The 21,469-nt window shown below is 39.7% G+C and overlaps 1 protein-coding gene across 1 annotated transcript in view; it reads right to left on the bottom strand.

Moving 5' to 3' along the window:
* Positions 1 to 21,275, bottom strand: part of LOC144056411 (guanine nucleotide-binding protein G(i) subunit alpha-2-like) — a 51,105-nt gene extending 29,830 nt beyond the window's left edge. Inside the window, exon 1 of the mRNA XM_077573215.1 lies at positions 20,543 to 21,275. Coding sequence (XP_077429341.1) covers positions 20,543 to 20,660 — 118 coding nt within the window. The 5' untranslated portion in view covers positions 20,661 to 21,275. The remainder of the gene's footprint in view (positions 1 to 20,542) is intronic.
* Between the last annotated feature and the right edge of the window lie 194 nt (positions 21,276 to 21,469).

Raw genomic sequence — 21,469 nt, 5'->3', positions numbered from 1 at the left:
AGTTAGTTTCACTGTCAACTTTCAACTGCTTGAATAGAATTTCTTTGAGAAAGATTCAAATGCAGATTTTCTTTCCTTGTGTAATATTCTCAACCTGGAAATGAACGTTGACAACTGGTAATCAATTCTCCTCATAACCTAGTAACTAGGCATTCTAAAGACAAACTGTTCTCAATATCTTTCCTTACCTGCTTGTACATAAATAAATACGCATTATATATATATATATATATATATATATATATATATATATATATAAAGCTAAAAACCTCTTCACAGGAAGTTAAATTTAATAAAATAAAATAAATCCAGCCTAATAATTTTTTATAGCCCCAGTATCATATAATTGAGTGTTTTAAAACTCATGAAAAGAAGGCCTGTTGCAATCCACCTACAAACACGTCAATAAAAGGGATGTACCCATTACTTCTATTGACTTGGGTTCACGTGTTCTGTTCCTCCGTTGTATAGTAATCAATTTTGTTGATTGTGTTGAATTGATAGACCATTAAGTCGTGAAGGAAGAATAGCAAAATAGAGTTCACAAGAAGTGGATTGTGATGTCAGGTATGGGAAGGTTAGCTATGTTCACGGAGACTTGCATGATGGCAAAAGGAAACAATGAGTATGAGATTTACCTATTGGACTCACAATCAAATATGAATAAAATAAAATAAAATAAAAATATCCACGAATAGTCAATTTTCCCGGTTATGAGATTATGGCCCGTTCCTAGTTCAAGACAATATCATTATTTGAACATAAAGATGTGTCTGAAGACGTGCATGAAATTTTCCAGACAGCTTTTCTCTCACATCACACACTCTAAAAACTTGCCATCCAACACCAACACAAGGGTGAGCCAATGAAAGCTCGGAAAACATCATGATCACGCAGGCTTAAACATTTCTGCTGTAAAGACACGAACGCCGTATGTAGAGAGAAAGAGTGACTCCCGAACCCTTTGCAAAAAGCAGAAGTCCTCCCCCAAGATAGTACCCTCAATTATCTCTGAGCAGTATTTTAATCAAACTTGAGAGGAGGTCAGTCACAGCAGGCCATGAGTGGGTTTTTAAAGGTGACAAACAATTTTACGAGACGCTAAAAAGTAATTTATCGCCTCAACAAGCTCTGACATTTCCTAACCTGTGGTTATACCAAATGTTGCCATTGTAGATGTGTGTAGTGTTTCAAAAGGCGCAGTGGAAAGAAGAAGATGGAAAAACAAGCGGCTGCAACTGGCAGTCCGTGTTGGCAGGTTTGAATCGATACACGGCCCTCAACATTTAGCGTGGCACGCTTTAAAAAGGGCAGGTTAAGAGGACTGATCAATAAGTGCGCACATGAGTCTGGACCTACAACCTCCACACCTTCAAATTTTTTTTTTTTGTTCAAAACCATCAGCTTTATCGGACTCGTATCAATATAAAATGATTGGAAACCTTTTTGTCTAGTTTAAACATAGTCTCTAGCCTTTAACGCCATAATTGAAGTGCATAAGGGAGACGCGAGAGGCTTTCGAAAAGGAGCTCTCATCTGTCATCTCCTGTCAACTTAAGAGACACATCTCAGATGCTAACTGATAGAAATCCATGCAGGAGGGCAGAATTTTTTTGCAACGCTCCAGTGCTCTAACTGACAGATCCATTTATCACACCGAATGCACATGTTTTGAAACCAGTCAATAGCTACATTGGAGGGACCTAATGTATCTTGTCAAGACATAGTATAGTCTACTTTTTAGGTTTGAAAAGTTAAGTGGTTTAGGGCTGCAATGGTTAATGGAATGGAATCATTGAAATAATTCCAATATGAAAAAGGTCGAAGCAAAACCTCTGCCTCAAAACCTTGCAGGGATCCTTTTTACTCACGGGCTAATGCAGAATTTAGCATTTAGCATTTAGAAATAAATGGAGGAGCAAGTATATAAAGAAAGTTAGTAATCATTTCACACAAAGACAAAGTGCCGTGTACCACAACACAACATAGACAAACGGCAACAACACAAGATAACCGATCGATGTTAGCAAATTTAACATTGCTTATCATTGCTAGTTGGAACATATTCTAATGCTTCCAGGGCTGTTTCCTTCATTTTATTGAACACAAAGTAAGGCAATAAGCACATATGTACGCGAGCTGGATCTAACAACCAGCCAACTCTAAACGCTCATTCACTGACACCCACGTCACTCACCAGACCAGGTCTCGTCTTTAAAAGGCATACGCGCGCTCAGATACTAAACTCCCACTAATTGCCATGACTACATTCAGCATAGCTGTGAGTTGTATTTTTAATAATTTGTTGTATTTTATTTTATTTACGTGGAATTGATCCGTGGTACAAAAAAGGTTGGTGATGACTAGTGCAGATCACATGTTGTTGTCCAGTAAAGGTAAGTATGAAGGGCACACTGGATGCTACTACAACGAGACAGACTAACTCGCCATCAAAGTAAAGTTAGAATTGCCCAACAAGTCCAGCAAGACTGCCGCAACTTCCTGCTCCTGCCATGCCCGCGGTTTAACTGAAATAGTTAACAGCGACCCCGGCCCCGCCCTCTCTCTGTTCTCCTACTCAGTATTCCCCAACTAAAAAGAGCCTCAGTGTGGGAGCGCGCACCAAGCTGAGGCCCCACAGAAAGCCACATAATTACAAATCACAATAAAGCCCTCAGTGCTGTGTGGCTGCCAGACTCAGCTGCATCCAGACCTGCTTCGGCTCCGTTTCTGTGCTAGCTGCTACACAGCGCCCCCCCCCCCCCCCCCACCTCACCCCTCCTTCCTTCACCACTTTCTTTCAGTATGCTCACCCATGCCCTCTTTTCCTCTTTCATTTGTCCCTTCTGTACATCTCTTCTCTTCACACTTTGCTTTTGTCCATAGCTTGTGTTCAACTCCATGCAACATTTCTCATAGGGGAAAACACCAATCAAGTGCATCATGGTGTAGAGTCTGTGGACCATGAGAGTTAAAGATACTGATTTCTATGGGTGGGCATAATTGATTAATTGATCGGTAAGTATTTGGTTAATTGGAATAGATTATTGTTGGGCCAGCATGGTTGCGTAAAAGTCCTGACAGGACGCTCGCTTCCATGTTCCTTAGTCAGGTTGCCTCTTGATTGGCTAGATTTTGCTAATTTGCTTCATATCACAATTTAGAGTCTTGACTTGCCGGCTTTCCAACACACTTAAAGATTTTTGGTCAGTAAATATTGAACAATTTTGATAATTAAGATATGTTCACTGATATGTTTCTGACCCTATTAACTCTTTGATTGCCAAAAACGTTAAATAACGTTTAGTAAAATCCTAGGGAGGAGTCCCAAAGACGTTAAAAGACGTTTGTTTCAAAACAGAGGTGAAACTAAGCATTTTCTATTGTTGATTACTGAAAAACGGAATAAGGTAGAAACAAACTTTTTTTTCTGACGAAAGATGAGAGTCCAGTCTTTCATTTGGTAGTATGTGTGTTTCCATAGTCCAAACACAACATTTTCTGTGGACCTTGAAAGACCAGTCAAAAATGCTTAAATCGGCTGGCACCCACGGCATCCCTTTTCTGAAAACGTCTGGCAGTCAAAGAGTTAAAGACCCTAATCTTATTTTTTTTTTAAAAAGAAAAAGAAAAGGAACTTTGGTGTTTCTTATCCTTGGTTGCATTGCGAAGGGGCAAAATTGGGACAAAAACAGCCCAATTATTTGTGTGTATCAGACTGTTGATTGTCTTGAGGCAATTACGGCAAAAATGGAGAGCACTACTTGATTCCTCCTAGTTCCATTTCCTTGCACTTTTTCCACTCTCTTTGTATTGGTCAACAGGAAGTGCAAGAAGGTAAACACGGAAAATATTTAGCATATGGACGAGCAAATGAATCAGGACAAATAAACAAAACAAAATAGTTCACAAGCAAATATTCCATATATTTTGCAGATTAGCTTGCCTCCCATAGAATTGCATTGCTAACCAACACTAGTGCGAGCAGAAGTGCTTTTAAGCAAGGCATTCAATTCCTTCGAATTCCACAGTTCCTTTTCAGCAAACCATCATGCATATCTTTTCTGTGCGTGTGCTATGAATACTTAAAATACAGGTAATTTTGTGACAAAATAGTCCAATGACCACAGAACGATCACCTGCATATAACTTCACATTGAAATCACGTGTTTATTCGATTGGAGCAGATGTAATTCAGATGTGCCATGTACACCAAAGTGCAGTAGGCGAGTGCTGATTTCTCAAGTGAGTGATGACGAGAAACACCCCCAGTGTGCTTTTATAAGGGAAAGATTGGTGCTGGGGCACTACGGTCTAATACAGAGGTTAAGCTCCAGCTTTGAGCAAACTCCCATAAGCCACTCTTTAAGCTCCATTCAAGTTGAAGGGCTAAATCACCCCAGTATATTCAAGGATAATCATAGTCAATTACTCCAATGATGTTCTAACTCCACGATAACCCGAGAAGAAAGCTGCTTTTATCAACACCCAACGCTTGTTATGCAAGACGAAGGCAAACAGGGCTTCACCCGCCTTGAATATGGTTGACGTTGACAGAATATAATTGCGGATGTTTGGCGCTTAACGTGTTTATTCATGTAAACATTCTTCTAATACAGTTGTTAACTGGATGCCAGCAATGCATGGGCGAAAGATTGACAGAAAAAGACTGATGCTTGACATGTTGCTAGTGAAAAAACAAAAAGGAATTTCCTGCTCCAGTAAAATGGGTCTTAGTGTATTCAGGGATGTGATTTGACCAAAGTGAAATTATCTGAAAATTTAGCCGGGGGTCTGGGGGCCGCTGGCACCCAGCTAGGTCCAGGGGGGGGGGGGGGGGAACAAGCCCCCCGGAGCTCATGGGTTTTCCGTGTTTTTAACTCTTTGACTGCCAAAAACGTTAAATAGCGTTTAGTAAAATCCTATGGAGGAGTGCCAAAGACGTCAAAAGACGTTTGTTTCAAAACAGAGGTGAAACTAACCATTTTCTATTGTTGATTACTGAAAAAACGGAATAAGGTAGAAACAAACTTTATTTTCTGATGAAAGATGAGAGTCCAATCTTTCATTTGGTAGAATGTGTGTTTCCATAGTCCAAACACATAATTTTCTATGGACCTTGAAAGATCAGTCAAAATGCTTAAAATCGGCTGGCACTGGGGACAACCCGTTTCTGAAAACGTCTGGCAGTCAAAGAGTTATGTACTTTCAATGCACTCACATGACAAAGAAATAGACAAAACAACAGCATAAATTTTCAATGTATATTGAACTATCCCATATAAAATGGCAGTTTTAGTCAACTCAAAATCAGTCACATTCAAAAACATTGGACTGCCTTTGCTTTTAAAAACTATCACTGAGAATATCATCATATCTAACTAATGTGATTACTAAGTTAACACATAAATAATGTTGAAGAGTTCAAATTTCATGAACAAATAATTGTATCATGACCAAATGAAAAGTAACTCATATTAGAGCATACCACAAATGTCTTTGTTATAGCAGAAGATGTTATCTGTCGGAGTCATGTGCATACACAATGAACTACTAAAAAAAAAAAAAAAACGGATTTTTTTTTTGGGGGGGGATAAAAAAAGCGGAATTCCGCGAATTAGCGGAAAAATCAAGTTCAGTAATGCAGATCAACTGATAAACTGCTATTTATATTCTCTGGATTTCCCAACAGCTCAATTAAAGTGATGTGTGTTTAAACTACGAACAAGGAAGTAAAAGCTTGTTTTATTTGGCAACGTTACATTTTTAGTTAATATTTTTATAGTATCGTAAAGAACAGATGGTTGTTGTCTTTTTCCCACCAATAATAAGTTCCATATGTCATGTAGATAAGTTACAAAAGGGTATACAAAAGGTGTTCCATGTGACGACATAAAAACCATAGCTTTGCCACAAACATGGAGCCGTGTTTGCGTCCCGCAGGAGACGCGGGGAGGAATAAGTTCAGAAAAGCTAGAGAGACAACTGGATGGGACTGTTTGAACGTATCTTTGTGTGTTACTCAGCAGTAGATGAACTTTGGCTATTTGAACGCTGCAGTTGCTTGTTTGCTTTCAAACTCAGCTTGCGACAAACGCGAGTGATGTCATGCATGCTGTGATTGCGACATCTCGGTGTCCTGGAGCCCTCGTACTATCAAATGTGCATCTAGCACATTCTTTCCATAACCTTTGACCGGCCAAAACAACTATCTTGACCAGACCATTGTTTAAAAGACATACATGTATCACAGCCAAGACTCCTTAACCTTCAGTCACGTGAAGCTTTTGGCCAACAATCTCAATGAATAAATATATGAAATAATCGAGCACTCCGCCCTCCACTTCCACCTCTGCCACTCACATTGTGAAATTCACTCATGAAAATGAACTGCAATCACTTTTAGTGAACCAATTGAGAACAAAATGTGCTTGTCAATTAGTTTTCAGCATTTTATTAACTCTTTGACTGCCAGACGTTTTCAGAAAAGGGATGCCGTGGGTGCCAGCCGATTTTAAGCATTTTGACTGATCTTTTAAGGTCCATAGAAAATTATGTGTTTGGACTATGGAAACACACATACTGCCAAAACAAGATTGGACTGTCATCTTCCATCAGAAAAAAAAAAGTTTGTTTCTACCTTATTCCATTTTTGAGTAATCAACAATAGAAAATGGTTAGTTTCACCTGTTTTGAAAAAAAAACGTCTTTTAACGTCTTTGGCACTCCTCCATAGGATTTTACGAAACGTTATTTAACGTTTTTGGCAGTCAAAGAGTTAATAATGAACTTCATTTTTCTGGGCAGAAACGAGCAACAGGAAGGGTGTGTCAGTTTCCACCACCAGCCAAACAAAAGACTTGCATCAACCTCTGTTACAGGCAGACAGCTTAAAAAAGGAAGTGACAGATGAGCGGCAAAAAAAAAGGAAATGACGTCACTCCCATCTGCATAACAGATAAGGGCCATACTCAGAAATGGCAAAGATAAACAACTGTGGGTGTGTGTTCACATATATGAAGTTTTTGCTGTAATTTGTCATGAGCTGAACTCAAAGAAGGAATATTTCCCTAAATGTTGTTCACAAATCTGTGTTAGTGAGCACGTCTCCTTTGCCGAGACAATCTATCCACCTCAGAGGCGTGTCATACTGAGATGCTAATTTGGACTGCATGATCGCACAGGTGTGCTTCCACAATAAAATGGCATTCTAAAACGTACACAGCACAATGCCGCAGATGTTCCGTTTAGATGGAGCGAGCCAATTGGCATGCTGACTGCAGGAATGTCCATTAGCGCGACAAAAGGGAAGGGCTCACTAACAGAAATAGAAAAAGTCATAAATCCACATTGCATGGTGCTAAGAAGAGGGATATTTATGAGTCCTTTTTTCACTTTGTAATAACGTGAGCAGACAAGGTTCCACAAAGTAAGGAAATGACATTAAAATCAGTGGAATTGATATTTCAATTTAGCCAGATCATTTTGACATGCATACATCTATCGACATCAGTGACTATAACGTTTGTCGGATACTTGTCAGTGGTTCCCAATCTTTACTGAGCCAAGGGCCCCATTTTACATTTGAAAAATATCACAGTACACCATTAAAAGATACTGTTACAAAAGGTAGAAATACAGAGATGATGTTGTCTCAGTTTACTCACAAATCTAATTAGTGCAATCAAAGCACCCAGATAATCTCTGACCAGACAAATCTGCTACTTCATCCTTATTTACAATATGTTCGACAAATGCAATCTGCATGTCAACAAGCGACATGTTGCAATTATGTTTTAAAATACTCTCTTAAAAGCCTGAAATAACCTAACTCACAATAATGCTCATTCATCTACAAAATATACCCAAAAATGAAAAGCAAAACAACCACAATTGCGCAAGTGTGATAACCAAAGCGTTGGGAGTGCTTGAAAGCATTTTTGTTTGTGTCGGGCCTCAAAAGCAGCACCACCAATGAAATGAAAAGTGTGGCAAAAATGTGACAATTCAATTTGCCCCACCTCGCTCTAAAATAGCAAATGGCTTCCATTCAGTCATTACTGCAGTCTTCACAGCACTAAAGCCTCAGTTGCGGTCATTACTCACAGCCACCGCGCGTCTCTATAACTATTTGTGGAACTTAAGTTCATCTATTATTTTATTAGCAGGGTTGTGTGTACTTCATTTGACAGATGCAACCTGTTTTTTGTTTTTTTATTAAATACCCCTGATGTTGTAAAATTATCATTTTAAACACTGCTGCACAGTCACTAAAACATTTTAAGATAACAGACCCTGGAAGAGATTCAATTTCTATTGCTGTCTATAGTAGAAATTGTTTCAAAACTACAAAAGTCAGGGCTGCCTGATGCTGTTTCTTCATCACAATGACCAGAAACATTCCTCCTAGGGAGAAGAAGGTCAAAGCAGGCATCCAACATGTTACCTGATACCACTAAGAACCGGCGGGGAACTAAGCAGACCCAAGCTGAGCATACCCATACCCCTTTAACCAATGCGCCCTTTGGGGTCATTGAAAGAGGTCAGCAATAGTGTGTAAACATGCGGAACTCTACACAAAACAACAGAGGACACACACAGGTGGTACAATTAGTCAGACTATTCGGAACCCCTTCATCTATTTTCTACCATGCTCATCATCACCAGGCCCTTTTCACACCAAGGTTATTTTAGTTAACTAAAACTAACGAAAAAACTAAATCTAAAATTCCCAAAACAATTTTGTTAACGAAATAAAATAAAAAACGAAAATGCTTTTTTTAAAAACGAAAACTAACTGAAATTACATTTTATAAAACTAACTCTAATTATCGCAAAAATGTCCCTCGTTTTAGTCTTTGGTAATTAATCTAATGCATGAGCCTTTGGGGATGATTTTAAATGTGATTTTAAATAGATTTTTTTTTATATTAACCAGAATAAGGAAGTTTGAAAGTGTGTCACACAGGTGACGTCATCTAGCAGCAGCCAATAGAAAAGCACCTTCAGTTGCTCCCATTGTTGCGCACAAGTAATACACTTTTTTTTTTATAACTAAAACTAATACAGAAACTAACTAAACAGAACTACCTTGAAAACTAATTAAAATTTAAAAAACAAAACTCAAAACAAAATAAAATGAAAAATTCCCGAACTATAATAACCCTGTTTCACACTGCACTTACTCATTGCGCAGAGGTGCGAGGCAACGCAAAATGGAGGGTTGACAATGTGCCCATATTTGGAAGTGCTGACGTACAAGCCTACCAGGAAGTAAAAACTGAGTTTGCTGCTGGTTAAAACCGCATCTTGACAAAATGGATCTTTCATCGTTGCAAAAGAAAACCCCGGCTGCTAATTTTAAGAAGCAAGAGGAAGGCACGAGCAGCAAAGAAAAACAAATGCTCGTCGGGAACTTGGATAATTTAACTATGCGGTTACTTTTAAATAAATTTGTCAAACACTGCCATAACACTAAATCATTCTGCCAGCTCCTCCCCAATTTGAGGTGCCTTGCCACCATGGCAGAAGTCCTCTTTCCGCACCACACCGCTCCGTGCCGCCCAGCTTCCCATTCCATGGACCCAGCCCCTTACCGCACACACAATGAATGGGTTTAACAATGGCTCACTGCACATTGCTAAATGCAGTGTGAAAAGAGCATAAAGGGCACAAGGGTGAGAGTGGGTGTGGGTGATGGCAAGGTACACCCTGGACTGGTTTCCAGCTAATCACAGAGTATATTTAATATATACCAAAAAAACATTCACACTCACACTTATGGACAATTTATTGGATTTGGAATGTGGGAGGGAGCCAGAAAGCCACACAAGTACAAAGAGAACATGAAAAGTTATACATTGTTCAGGTGTGATTACTGTAAAAAACATTTGCGCTGGAGATGTATTGTGCAATTTAATGTTGTCAACCAGTAGTAAAAAACTGAGGCCAGGCAATTCTACTGGAGCAAATTGCCCATTCAATTACAGTCTTGCCAAGTGCAGCTGTCACAACATAATCACCATGAAGCTCTCTACGGGAAAAAAACATACTTCACCCTGTATGACATCCAAACTATTCCCACCATCCTTCACCTCCTACGGGCCCCTGCTGCTTCAGTTATGTTAGGCACCCCCACTTGTTGTGTTGCTGGCCGCAGCTCTGAATTCCCCCTCTCTCTAATGTGCCAACAAGTTCTGCCACTTCTTGTACTGTTGAGGCAGTCAGTTTATTACTTCAAGGGAACTGCAAAAAACATCAAAAGTATCAGTAGAATTGGCTTAGCACACATGGAACCCCAGCTGACCAGGTACCCGAAATAGCACCTGGCTTTGCCAAGGGCGGCCATTTTGTCACTTTGCTGTGGACTGAAAATGACACCGTTGCTGAGGGCTCAGGTAGCAACCAACCACAGCTCAGAAAACAGGTGAGCCGTAATTGGTCACTACCTGAGCCCTGAGCAACTGTGATGTCATTTTCAGTCGACGGCAAGTGGCAAAATGGCCGCCCCGAGATGGATGAAAATGGGTGGATTTTGCTGCCTAATTCATATTCCTACTAACGCAATATTAACCAGAATGCTGTTTTTAGACTACGATTATGGTAAAGAAAATTGTTGTGTTGACTTCGCCTTTAAATAAACAGGTCAAGGTTGTCTGGCAAGATCCTTACTTAAGTTAACGATGAACATTCAACCTACCCTCTTCCCTCGTGAGCCTCTGGCTTTGACCCCACTTCTCTGAGAAAGACTCACCGCCAATAGACCATTTTGGGGTACAGTACTTTGTCTCAGCTACGTATGAGAGTGCAGGCCCCAAGGGGACTCCGGGAGTGCCAGGCCTCACGGCAGGATAAAGCGATGACGATGGAGGCGGGGGGAACCGAACTGAGCTCATTTCCTATAATGGCAAGGAGGAGGAAATGGACTGTGGGAGGGGTGAGCCAGGATAATGGTTTACAGTATGTGTTTAGTGATATGATCACACAAAGAAAGGCCCAATCCCAAACTTCCCTAAGGAACTTGAACATGTAAGCACGACTAGGAGGAGGGAAGAGGGGTCACTAGAATGTGTGTGGCGATGCGATGGAGGACACCAACTTGATGAGTGAATTGTGTTTTTGCAGAGCCCTGCTAAAATAAACAGAGTCGAAGGGAGTACTGCATGAACTGTACATGCTAATGTCCATCGCGTCCCGAGTGGAAACTGAAAACCAAAATAGTTTAGCTGGCCCTTGGGCAAAATAGGGAAGACGAGGAGAAAAGTACATACGTAACGGTTTCAAGCGTCGGGTCATCCAAATCCCTAGCAATAATTACCTTTTACCCCTCAAGCAATTACGTAAGACAGAGAGCACTGCATATTTTTGAAATATGGGTCCGTCCTTCCACTTGGACCAGAAAATAAATTTGAGATCCAGAGTGACAGTCAGATGTCTGCTGATGACTTGAAAATGTGGGCTGGAGACAACAACCAAAGACAGATATCGGATGAAACTGATGGACCATAGACACATTAACATGTTCAAAGGAAACACTTTCAACTAAAGACTAAGAATTTGCAAAAACTGGCTACTTCCTAAGAGAGACTGCTTATGAAACCATCTGACTTGGGGAGGCTTCTCTGTCTTGCAACAGTTCCTTTTCCCGTTTGTGTGCATACTGTCTGCATGCTTACATGCTTAAGTATCCACTTCCTCTTCCTTCACTTCTTTTCAGACGTAAAGGGCACATATGCCAAATAAGGCTCTGGAGTCAGTAGAAACATCTTGTGAATTCCTACATATAAGGTTAATAACTTAATACGATACTACAGTAATACCAAAAATACTAACATCAAAGAAAAAAATCAATAAGGAAATTATATGGGTAGGGCGCAATGGAGAGGACAGTCAGTACAGGGGGGAGTCAAGTTCATGCGGAGTTCCTGGCGATGTATTCCGAATTTCCCCGTTTAAGTCGATATTTACATCAAAAGACTTTGTACAGTAATTTTAAAAAACACACTTGCGCGACCCGGAAAGCCTGAACCAATATTTTGTGTTTCCGCACGGGCATTCATTTCTGACGGACGGCAGAGCGAAGCTATAAACACGGAAATGTGACGCGCCTGCTGGATGGACGTACGTTGCTGAGGTAACGACGGCCCAACTTGAAATAACTTTAAAATGACGTGATTACTGTGAGAAATTAATGAAGGTGCTACGGACGAGGCGCGGGCGCCGTAAAGTCAAAGCGACATAACTCGGGGACTTCCTGTATTTGCAAAAAAACAGGAAGTAGGAGATGTGATTCAAGCGAAGGATGTGTGGCTATGCAATTTATTATGCTAATATTTTGATTGTTAAAAATGCTCAAATCACACATTTCTACCACTTAACCAACCTGGTATATTCAAAGGATTGGACATCCTGTCCAACTTTATCACACCACAGTATAACATATGTTTTGTGTCCAAGAGAATGAAACGCTTGGAAATCCCCATCTTGCCAAGATGAGCCGGTTGCGCACTGATCTGCGCTAAGTGCAGTGGGAAAAGGCCTTAATATGTCCCATTCTGCAGGGCTTGCTCGCTATCCAAGCCTGGCACATTCACACTCGCCGCTCTGCTATCTTGTGCGTCACACAACTAATTGTGCAGCACTGTGGCACAGTTTGTTGAGTAAACAAGGCTGAAAACATGAAGCATCAGCTTATTTGATAAAGCTGGCCTATTTCACCGTGCCCTAAATGACTGAAAATGTGTCACAAAATAGCTGGTATAGAAATTACATGAAATGTGAGTAAGCAACAAGTTAGCCTCCCTTTTTTTTTTAGTTACAGATGAAATCCCAGTCGCTGAAGTTGAGCCAGCCTGTTGTTATTGTGCCTGACAACTACTAAGACTGCTGCTCACTTTAATAACAGGGAGACACTCGAAGTGGATGCGGCGCCGAGCACATGGACTGAGGGGCAGGAGTATGTGCCACCTTTGGTAGCCATCAAACTGGAAAAAGGGATGTTATTGTCAGCTAAATTCTCTGTGCTATTTTCCACCTGGTGCACAATAGCTCCCAGGCTAAAAAGGCTCCCTGTCTATCCCATCAACACAGAAATGACAACAACAATGCCCCCCCCGCATAACTACTAATCCATCCATTTCCACCACATCTTTTGTTGCAGCCCGTTAGTTAAATCTGACTCATTTCTATTGTTTAAAATCAAAGGAAGAATATTCAATGCAATCAGACTGCCTTGAGATCAGTCGGTGTGATGACATAATGGGGTCATGTGTCAAAAGGAACAGGAAACAGGAAGTGAGAGGGATTTTGCAGAAGATGTTTAAAAACAATGGAAAACAAATACATAAATACAAAGCCATCTGTCAAGTCAAACACACGTGAGGTTCAACTGGTAATTTGACCAACATTTTCAGACAAAACACTGCAAAAAAAAGCACAAGTTGATGTCAGGGTGAACGTCATAATGGATAAGCTAATTCTTAATTTAAAGGATGGCTAATTACAAACCTGCTATATAAGTTGTACCGGATATACTGTTTACTTGTTATCTAGAAGGTGTATGAGTACTTTTTCAGATAAGTGATGAACAAATCTGCTCCCCTCCCCCCCCATGTGTTTTTCCCCTTCATGCGTCACAAAAGCACAACTGAGCGTGAGCCACGAGCTGTGGAGCCAACTGGCAGAATCGATGAGTTTCTTTGAATGGGCGTGTTGGCGCTCCTTTCACTGACAATGTAAGAGACTTTGGCCAGTAATTGAGTGTTATTTAAAAAAAAAAAAAAAAAACCTTTATTTTGGGACTGACTGTGGTCACTCTCAGCGGGTCTGCTCGTCGCTTTGCTAGCAGCTAATTAGCACGCAGGCTGAGTCAACATTGTAGACTGACTCCACGGAGGATTATAGAGTAATTGTCTGGTGTTTCCAGTCCTAAAAGAAGACAACTGTCTACCAACATGTCATCAAGTAGACAGATGTGAGGTTGTAGTCCGTAGTACACTTCTTTAAAACATGGAGTTTATTTTTAGTATGTCTATATTTGTGCTACCTACTGGTGTGCCTGAAGGCAACAGGCGTGCCAAAATATTTGCTATGATGCGTTCAACTTCTTCTATAATGAATGCTAGTGTGTGTACAGTGCATTATGCAGAAACACTCCCCAATTGCAAGCTGGTGTTTTTTTCACAATGTCACGTTGTGCCAAGGAACTTGGTATTTATGCAAAACTGGAAATGATACTGAGCCAAAAACAGTCATGAGGAAAATCTCCGCGAGTCCATTGCGGAGAGGGGAGGAGATTAAATGTCAATCAAGAGAGGGAGGGAGGGAGGGAGTGCTACCTGTTAACGAGGGCTTTAAGCCTATTAAATTGTCCATCATGTCACATTAACTAATGACTTTCCCTGTGTACACAATGAAAGCCTTTCTGGTGTAATTACAAGAGAGCCCATACAATAAAAACACTTCATTACATTTGTTTGTACACAGTAGCACAGTGTCAACTCATCTTAGCAATAAACAAGCTAATGCATTGGGGTGGAGTAAATATTTACTGTAGAGCAATACGCAGCAATTTTAACAGAATGTTACAATTAAAGTACACTGCTCCCACAATAATGCAAAGTTATAAAGCCTTAACTGCGACATTCATAAATTATTCCAGAGACTCCACAACTAAAGTAAATAAGCTGTCACAAGGTCATTTCAATTCAGCTCGTAATTTACAGAAAGCCTTGGCATTTTTGAAAAAATGTCCACATTGCAGTTATTTTTTTTTTTTAAAGCTCTTCTTTTTGTGCCAAAACAAATGCCAAGGCAAGTTGTTCCGTTTCATTGTGGTTAACACTGCAAATGAACAATGAAGAAATATCATCGACTCCGGTGGAATTCACAAAACGTATGCCAGCTAATGTGAAGGCCATGGGAATATGATTACATCCAAAGGGGGAGAGTGATCGAAAAAACAAAAACATCAAGATTTTTTTTTATAACCCTTACCTTCAGATTTGAAAACAGTCATGAGTTGTGTTATATGCTCCCTAAAAGGGCAACATTTTAACATTGTTTTCAGTTTGAAAGTTTATAACCGCAAGAGGCTGTCGACATGACACAATTTTTAACTGAAAACTGACAACAAGTGTGCTGTTTTAGCTGTTTGTTGACACAACGACGGGTTTGTGGAACCTACAAACATTCAAACACCTGCATAGCAAGTCTGAAATGCTAAATACGGCATTCTTTGAAAACTTAGGACGGGCTTTTTTCTTGAACATGACATCGTCAGTCATATTACAGCACTTTGATGTCTTAAATGAGGTCATGTGCGAAACTTTTCTTAATGTGGGTCTCGAATTTAAAAACACAGGAAAACATGAACAATGAATCCACCATGTATTTACGATACCATGCTACTCCCATAAACTCAAATTCTTAACTCAAAAATACACCAAACAGAATGTTAAAAACATGCAAAAAAGCACAAGCTAATAAACAACACTTCTCCTTATTGATTCACAAATGGTATATTTACCTGTTGCCAAGGCGACAGAGTACATTTTTGGGAACTCTATCTGTAAACCAGATGAGTTTGAAATTGTATTTTTGGGATGATAGCTTGCCATGTTTTTATTGTTTGAGATATTCGTATAAGCAATTCTAAACATTTTCAAGGAGTATTGGTACGTTTCCGCTATTCGCAACAAGGCTCGGACAACAAATGTGTCAAATATGCTATCACATAGGGCGGTGCAATTAATTGAAATTCAGTAACAATTTCCATTACATTATTACACTCCACAATTACAAAATTGGCATAGTCGAAAACAAAAATAAAAGATTATTAATACTCATATATTTGCACCTTTTTTTATTTTAAAATGTCTAATTTAATAAATCTTGTTTGCTCTGAAAAGAACTTACATAACTATAGTGTTTTCAAATAATTGTATTTGTCTTAATATTTTTTAATGTTTAAAAATGTTCTTGTTTTGTACCAAAAAATAATTGTTTGAATAATCGCGATTTTAATTATTATCAAAATAATCTGGATTAATTTTTTATTTATTTTTTATTATATATATAATCAAGCAGCCCTACTATCACAGCGCCCTAACTCCAGGATTTGCAATGCCAAGTTGAGCTATTCTAATCCAACAAATTTAGCTTTCTAGCGAAAATAAAGAAACACTTCCTTAAAACGCCTGGAGATGAGGATTACAAAAACATTTTCTGAATTCAAAGAGAGCCAGATTTTATGAAAAGGCTACTTCCCCTGTTCATTTTGTTTACCAGTAAATCCTATATGTTTGTATTTAAAAAATAAAATAAAAAAATTAAAGCGGGTTTGGTGAATGTGCATATAAAACGACAGCATCAATAGATACTATACAAAATTCATTCACAAACGGTGATCAACATTTCTTAAAAGTCTGTCTCAAAAGCCCATCTCCAGTCAGGTGATGTGGCCAAAGAAAGGAAGAAGTGAGATTTTTTTCCAGCTGCTGCAACAGACGCTATATGGCGGCAGAAAAGAAGAGTTGTAGGTGCGATGTAGCACCCTTGAAGGGTGTCACACCACGATCGCACTACTATATAGGACTGCCAACTGCAATAATGTGGGCTTCACTTAAAGGCAGCACAGTAGCATGAGCTTTACAACTCAGCGACCAATTTCCCTTTTTCTGGAAAGCAAGCGTCTTTAAGATAAAATTCATGAACAGAGTTTGGATTAAGCGCTCTAGCGTAATCCCTTTCAAGTCCTCACACACGCCACTAGATAGTAATTACTGATATAAATCCTGCAGTACAGAGCACAGTGTATCATTAGCCTTCGAACCCGGAAGCACAACTTCACAACTAGCCGTGTCTTCAAACAGCCCAGGTAGAGGAAAAACATGGCCTTTTCTAATCCACACTTTCTCTGATATGTTCCGCGAGGCGCCGGGATGACAAGTCAATTTAGAGAATCTGCTCAATTTGCAACGGAGAGGATGAAATGCCCGTTTCAATGGTGTGCTTAATTCAGAATTTAAGGCGGCGGCACCAGCGTGGTGGCTGAGTATCAAAAAGGCATACAAACATTAACACATTACAGTGGATCATCAATAGCCAAACTTAATCTTTATAAGGACGCAGGGCAAACTGACAACACTATTTGTTAATTGTTACCAGAAGGAATTCTTGAAACTGTTTAGGCAATGTAGTCACATTTTAAAGTGGAAGTCAACCTTAAACATTTCCTGCCAATAGTATGGTTATATGTGACCTCACTAGTGTAAACATCACAATCGGATTAATATTACATTTGTGGAATATGAGTTATGAAGTAAATACGGCTGTTTTTGTCCATCTCAGGGGGCGGCCATTTTGCCACTTGCTGTCAACTAGGGGTGTGAATTGCCAAGAACCCGGCGATTCGATCCGTATCACGATTCATAGGTCACAATTCGATACCAATTAATCCTGATCCACGAATCTATATGTATATTATTGCAAAAAAAAAAAAAAAGTTTACTCAAATTTAGAAAATGCTAATCAGTAAACTTGTACAATGTAAGATTTGTATGAAAATGTATTATTTATCTGAAACTTCAGGCTCATGACTGTGAGCCACTGTATTTAACAAACAATCTGTTGCAATCTATTTCATGTTCGAACAACATTGAAATAAAATATTTAGGCTTAATATTCCAATAATATAACATTCTACCATGCTTAACGTGTGAAACCTAACCCTAAGTAAGACGTTTTGTTGAATATTTCCGTAAAGAAATTATGCTTAAACCTCGATTCAGCCGCATATCGAATCGATTCGAGAATTGCGTGCTTGTTAGATTGCAGAATCTTTTTTTTTTTTTTTTAACACCCCTACTGTCGACTGAAGATGACATCAATGTTGGTCAGGGCTCAGGCAACGACCAATCACAGCTCACCTGTTTTCTGAAGCGGAGCTGTGATTGGTTGTTACCTGAAATCTTCTGTCGACAGGAAGTGGCGAAATGGCTGCGCCCTGAGATGGATAAAAACAAATGGATTTTGCTTCATAACTCATATTCCACAAATGTAATCTTAATCAGAATGTCATGTTTAGACTAGTGAGGTCACATATAACATATTATTGTCGAGATTTTTTTGGAGGGGTTGACTTCCGCTTTAATACGGTCACAGTGACAAGTGTAAAAATGTACCCATGAAAGATAAATGATGAGAGCGTAGTCAAAAGTCAAATAGTAAGCAGCAAGAAGCGAACATTAGCGGTCTGAATTCAATCTTTACTGTGCTCACTCACCCACGCGGCTATTGATGGTCAATTCCTGGCTTAACGAAGCATCATCTCCGACTGGCAGGGAAGTAAAATACTCCTAACATCAGATGCTCCATTGGGAATCTAAATGCTTCGAACGGGAATCCGCTAATTTCACAAAATGTCCGCCGTGTTTTGCACGTGCTTTTGTTCTCGCTCAAGTCAGGAGGGCGACAACTGAAATATTACATTTGGAGTCTCCACTGAGGATTGGCGACACTCAATCGACAAATCCACCTGTGAGAATTTTTCCAACTGTGATGAATTGATACTTTATTAATCATATCTTAGCATAATTAAAACAACAATTCAAGTATTTGTTCCAATAATTTGCATTAACTCATTCACAAATGTCTATCATTTTAATTTCATTGTGTCTTGCTTCCAGTATGTTTACGATTTTTTTTGTCCAATCAGATTTCAGATGTGTTGCCAAGTCAATCTAATCTACCCAGGGCCTTCGGAATCAGTAAAGCTGACTGATGTAATTTAAACTATAGGGACAGTTTCTTTAACCATTCCGATTTCAAGTTCAGCGAGCTGACCCTCAGTGATGTCAGCATTTTGCTGTCCTCTGATTGGTTGTTCAAAGCAAAACTTGTTACGGCTAAGTTCGACTAGCACACAGTAATGCATTTATTTTATAGCATCTCTGATCAGTATGACATGTTTTATTTAAATTAGTGCCGTCACAGTTAAAGCGTTAACTGATTAATTAATCACAAAAAATGATCGCATTAATCATGAATTAACGCAGATTCATGGCACTATTAATTTTGACCATAGATTATCCTTTACTACGTTTAACCCCTAGGCGTTATTGTGACCATTTTTGGGCTTTTTGTTGGTTCTGACCAAGCCATTTCAAAATAAAATACTGCCCACGGGTTAAGGTAGCACAGGTTGTGTTTGAGCAATAAACCTCATTACGTGCATTAAAGTAAAGCATTTAATAAATGTTTGCATGTCACATTTAGAATATTTGTTCATGTCAAAATATTGGGGTCTTTTTTTTTTGTTTTTACATTTTAAATTGTGCAAGTAATGAACTGATTAGAAAAAGGAGGATGAACATGTGCAGTGGATCAAAAAATGTTGAAGACGTCCTCATGACATTAAATGTCAAAAGAATTAACACATAACCGTTGCTCTTCAAATTTGTCGGGGGGAAAATGTTGATAAAAAAAAAAACATTTTTATTAAGCGATTAATCGTGACTAATCAAAATTCTAAAATGTGATTAATCCGATTAAAAACTTTAATCATTTGACAGCTCTAACATAAATGTTTTGTTATTATTAGATAGATATTGATTATGATCTTCCCCAGATGATGCATGTGACACAGATGTGTTCTGTTTTTGTATACTTTGGATAGTTTCCATAATTATTTATTAGTGATGTTAAATAAGAGGCAGATTAATCTCAGCACTGGCGCCATTTAACTCCCTAAAAAAAGGGTTAGAGTTCAACAAAGTGGTTATTGTGTTCAAGCAGCTCATTTAACATTTGAATCACTGAGCATGAAATCTAATGAAACACAGTACGTTAACTTTAAGCATTCAGTGCAGAGCACGATTTCCATTCCTCATATTTCATCTCGGAGAGAAATATGAAGACACATTAGGATGATTGGACCGAATGTGACTGCATGGAAATGAGGCGTTCACAATCCCCTACTTGGACCCAAAAAGAGAATTCCGCAAGCGTTGGAAGGACTTCACTCTCTCTCGTCACTCCCTCGCTGACTTGTTTTGACTAGAGGTGAGCATGCTCGAGTCTGGACACTTCTGGGAAAAGTCGGGGCTGTTCACCCTCTGACCAAACAGCAGCTCACTCATTATCAAGCAGACCTTGTCATGGAGTCTGACCCAGCAAACTTTTTTTTTTACCAATCTGTCCATAAAGGAACCCTGGTTCCCATCCAACATGTCTGGAGAGGAACATATGGTCTTGTTTGGATTCCAAACTTTGACCAATTTCTCAACCGGGCCTTTGTGAGTGAGCCAGTGTGATGATGCAAGGCCACACAGGTTGCAATTGCACACCATAAAGTGCAAGTGTCAGGGGTCATCTTATTGTTAACCACACAAAAAGCTCTGCTGTCCACTGATGAGACCTTAAGGCTATGGAATAAAGGTAGTAAATCCAGCCATTAGCACTCATTGGCATGCACAATTCAACTTTCAGTTGCACAGTTTCTGTGCTTGGAGAGGGGGGGGGGGGGGTCAAAGGGAGTACTCACCCAGCAGCAGCAGTTTCACTTCTCTGGCCGCCTTCTCTCCATCTTCTCGCAGGCCCTTATCGATCATTTTGGACTTCTCAGCCGCGGCTTTATCCTCCTGGCTCACGGTGCAACCCATGGTTCCGAGTGCTCGCTTCAGGGCTGCTGCTTAAGTGGTAAAAATCACTTGGGAGAAAAAAATACGAGGCTCAAAGCCTTCTGTTTGGGGAGGAAAAATCTAAAGTTGAGTAAAGCGACTTCCTTTTTTTTTTTTCTTTCTATGAGGGACGGTTCACCGAACCGAACCGTCAAATCGAGCGACTTGCTCGGTCACAAAAGCAGCATGAGAGCCTCTTTTTTGGGGGGAAGAAGCAAACCTAAAAACTTGTATTTCCAGGCGGGCAGGTTACTTTGTTTAGTTTGAACAAATTCGACGCTTTCTTCAACACATGATAAAGTCACGAAATAAAAACTCCGGAAGTTCCGTGGAAAGAAAAAAAAAGTATTCCGGCTGTATCGAAAGGCGATCAATCAAAATGAGTCGGCAAGCACTCTCACGCTGGACGGTTGCTGTTTTAGAGAAATCTTTGTCCTACAGTCTTTGCTACATCACGCATTCTTTCTACGCGGCGGAGATTTGTCACGTTTGAAGCCACACCCGGAGCCGCGGTCAAGTTCCCCTCCAGCCACGACAGGCACAAGCGGCGTCAGCCTGTAGTCACCCTCCGACAAGTAATGCGTCGTTAGCCAACGAAATGGCTCTTTGAAATGAACGAAGAGAGCCCACTCCCGATTGGGAGCCAAGCAGAGGGGGTTGGGCCGTTGGGCCGACAGATACAACACAAATGATCAACGGTGACAATCTTTTTAAACTACAGATTACACAATTTATCTGGATACTGATTTATATTATATATATATATATATATATATATATATACTTATTTT

Source organism: Vanacampus margaritifer, chromosome 8, assembly GCF_051991255.1.
Source record: "Vanacampus margaritifer isolate UIUO_Vmar chromosome 8, RoL_Vmar_1.0, whole genome shotgun sequence".
NCBI classification, from domain to species: domain Eukaryota; kingdom Metazoa; phylum Chordata; class Actinopteri; order Syngnathiformes; family Syngnathidae; genus Vanacampus; species Vanacampus margaritifer.
The sequence above is the reverse complement of the archived record's forward strand: the minus strand, read 5'-3'. Positions and strand labels throughout refer to the sequence as shown.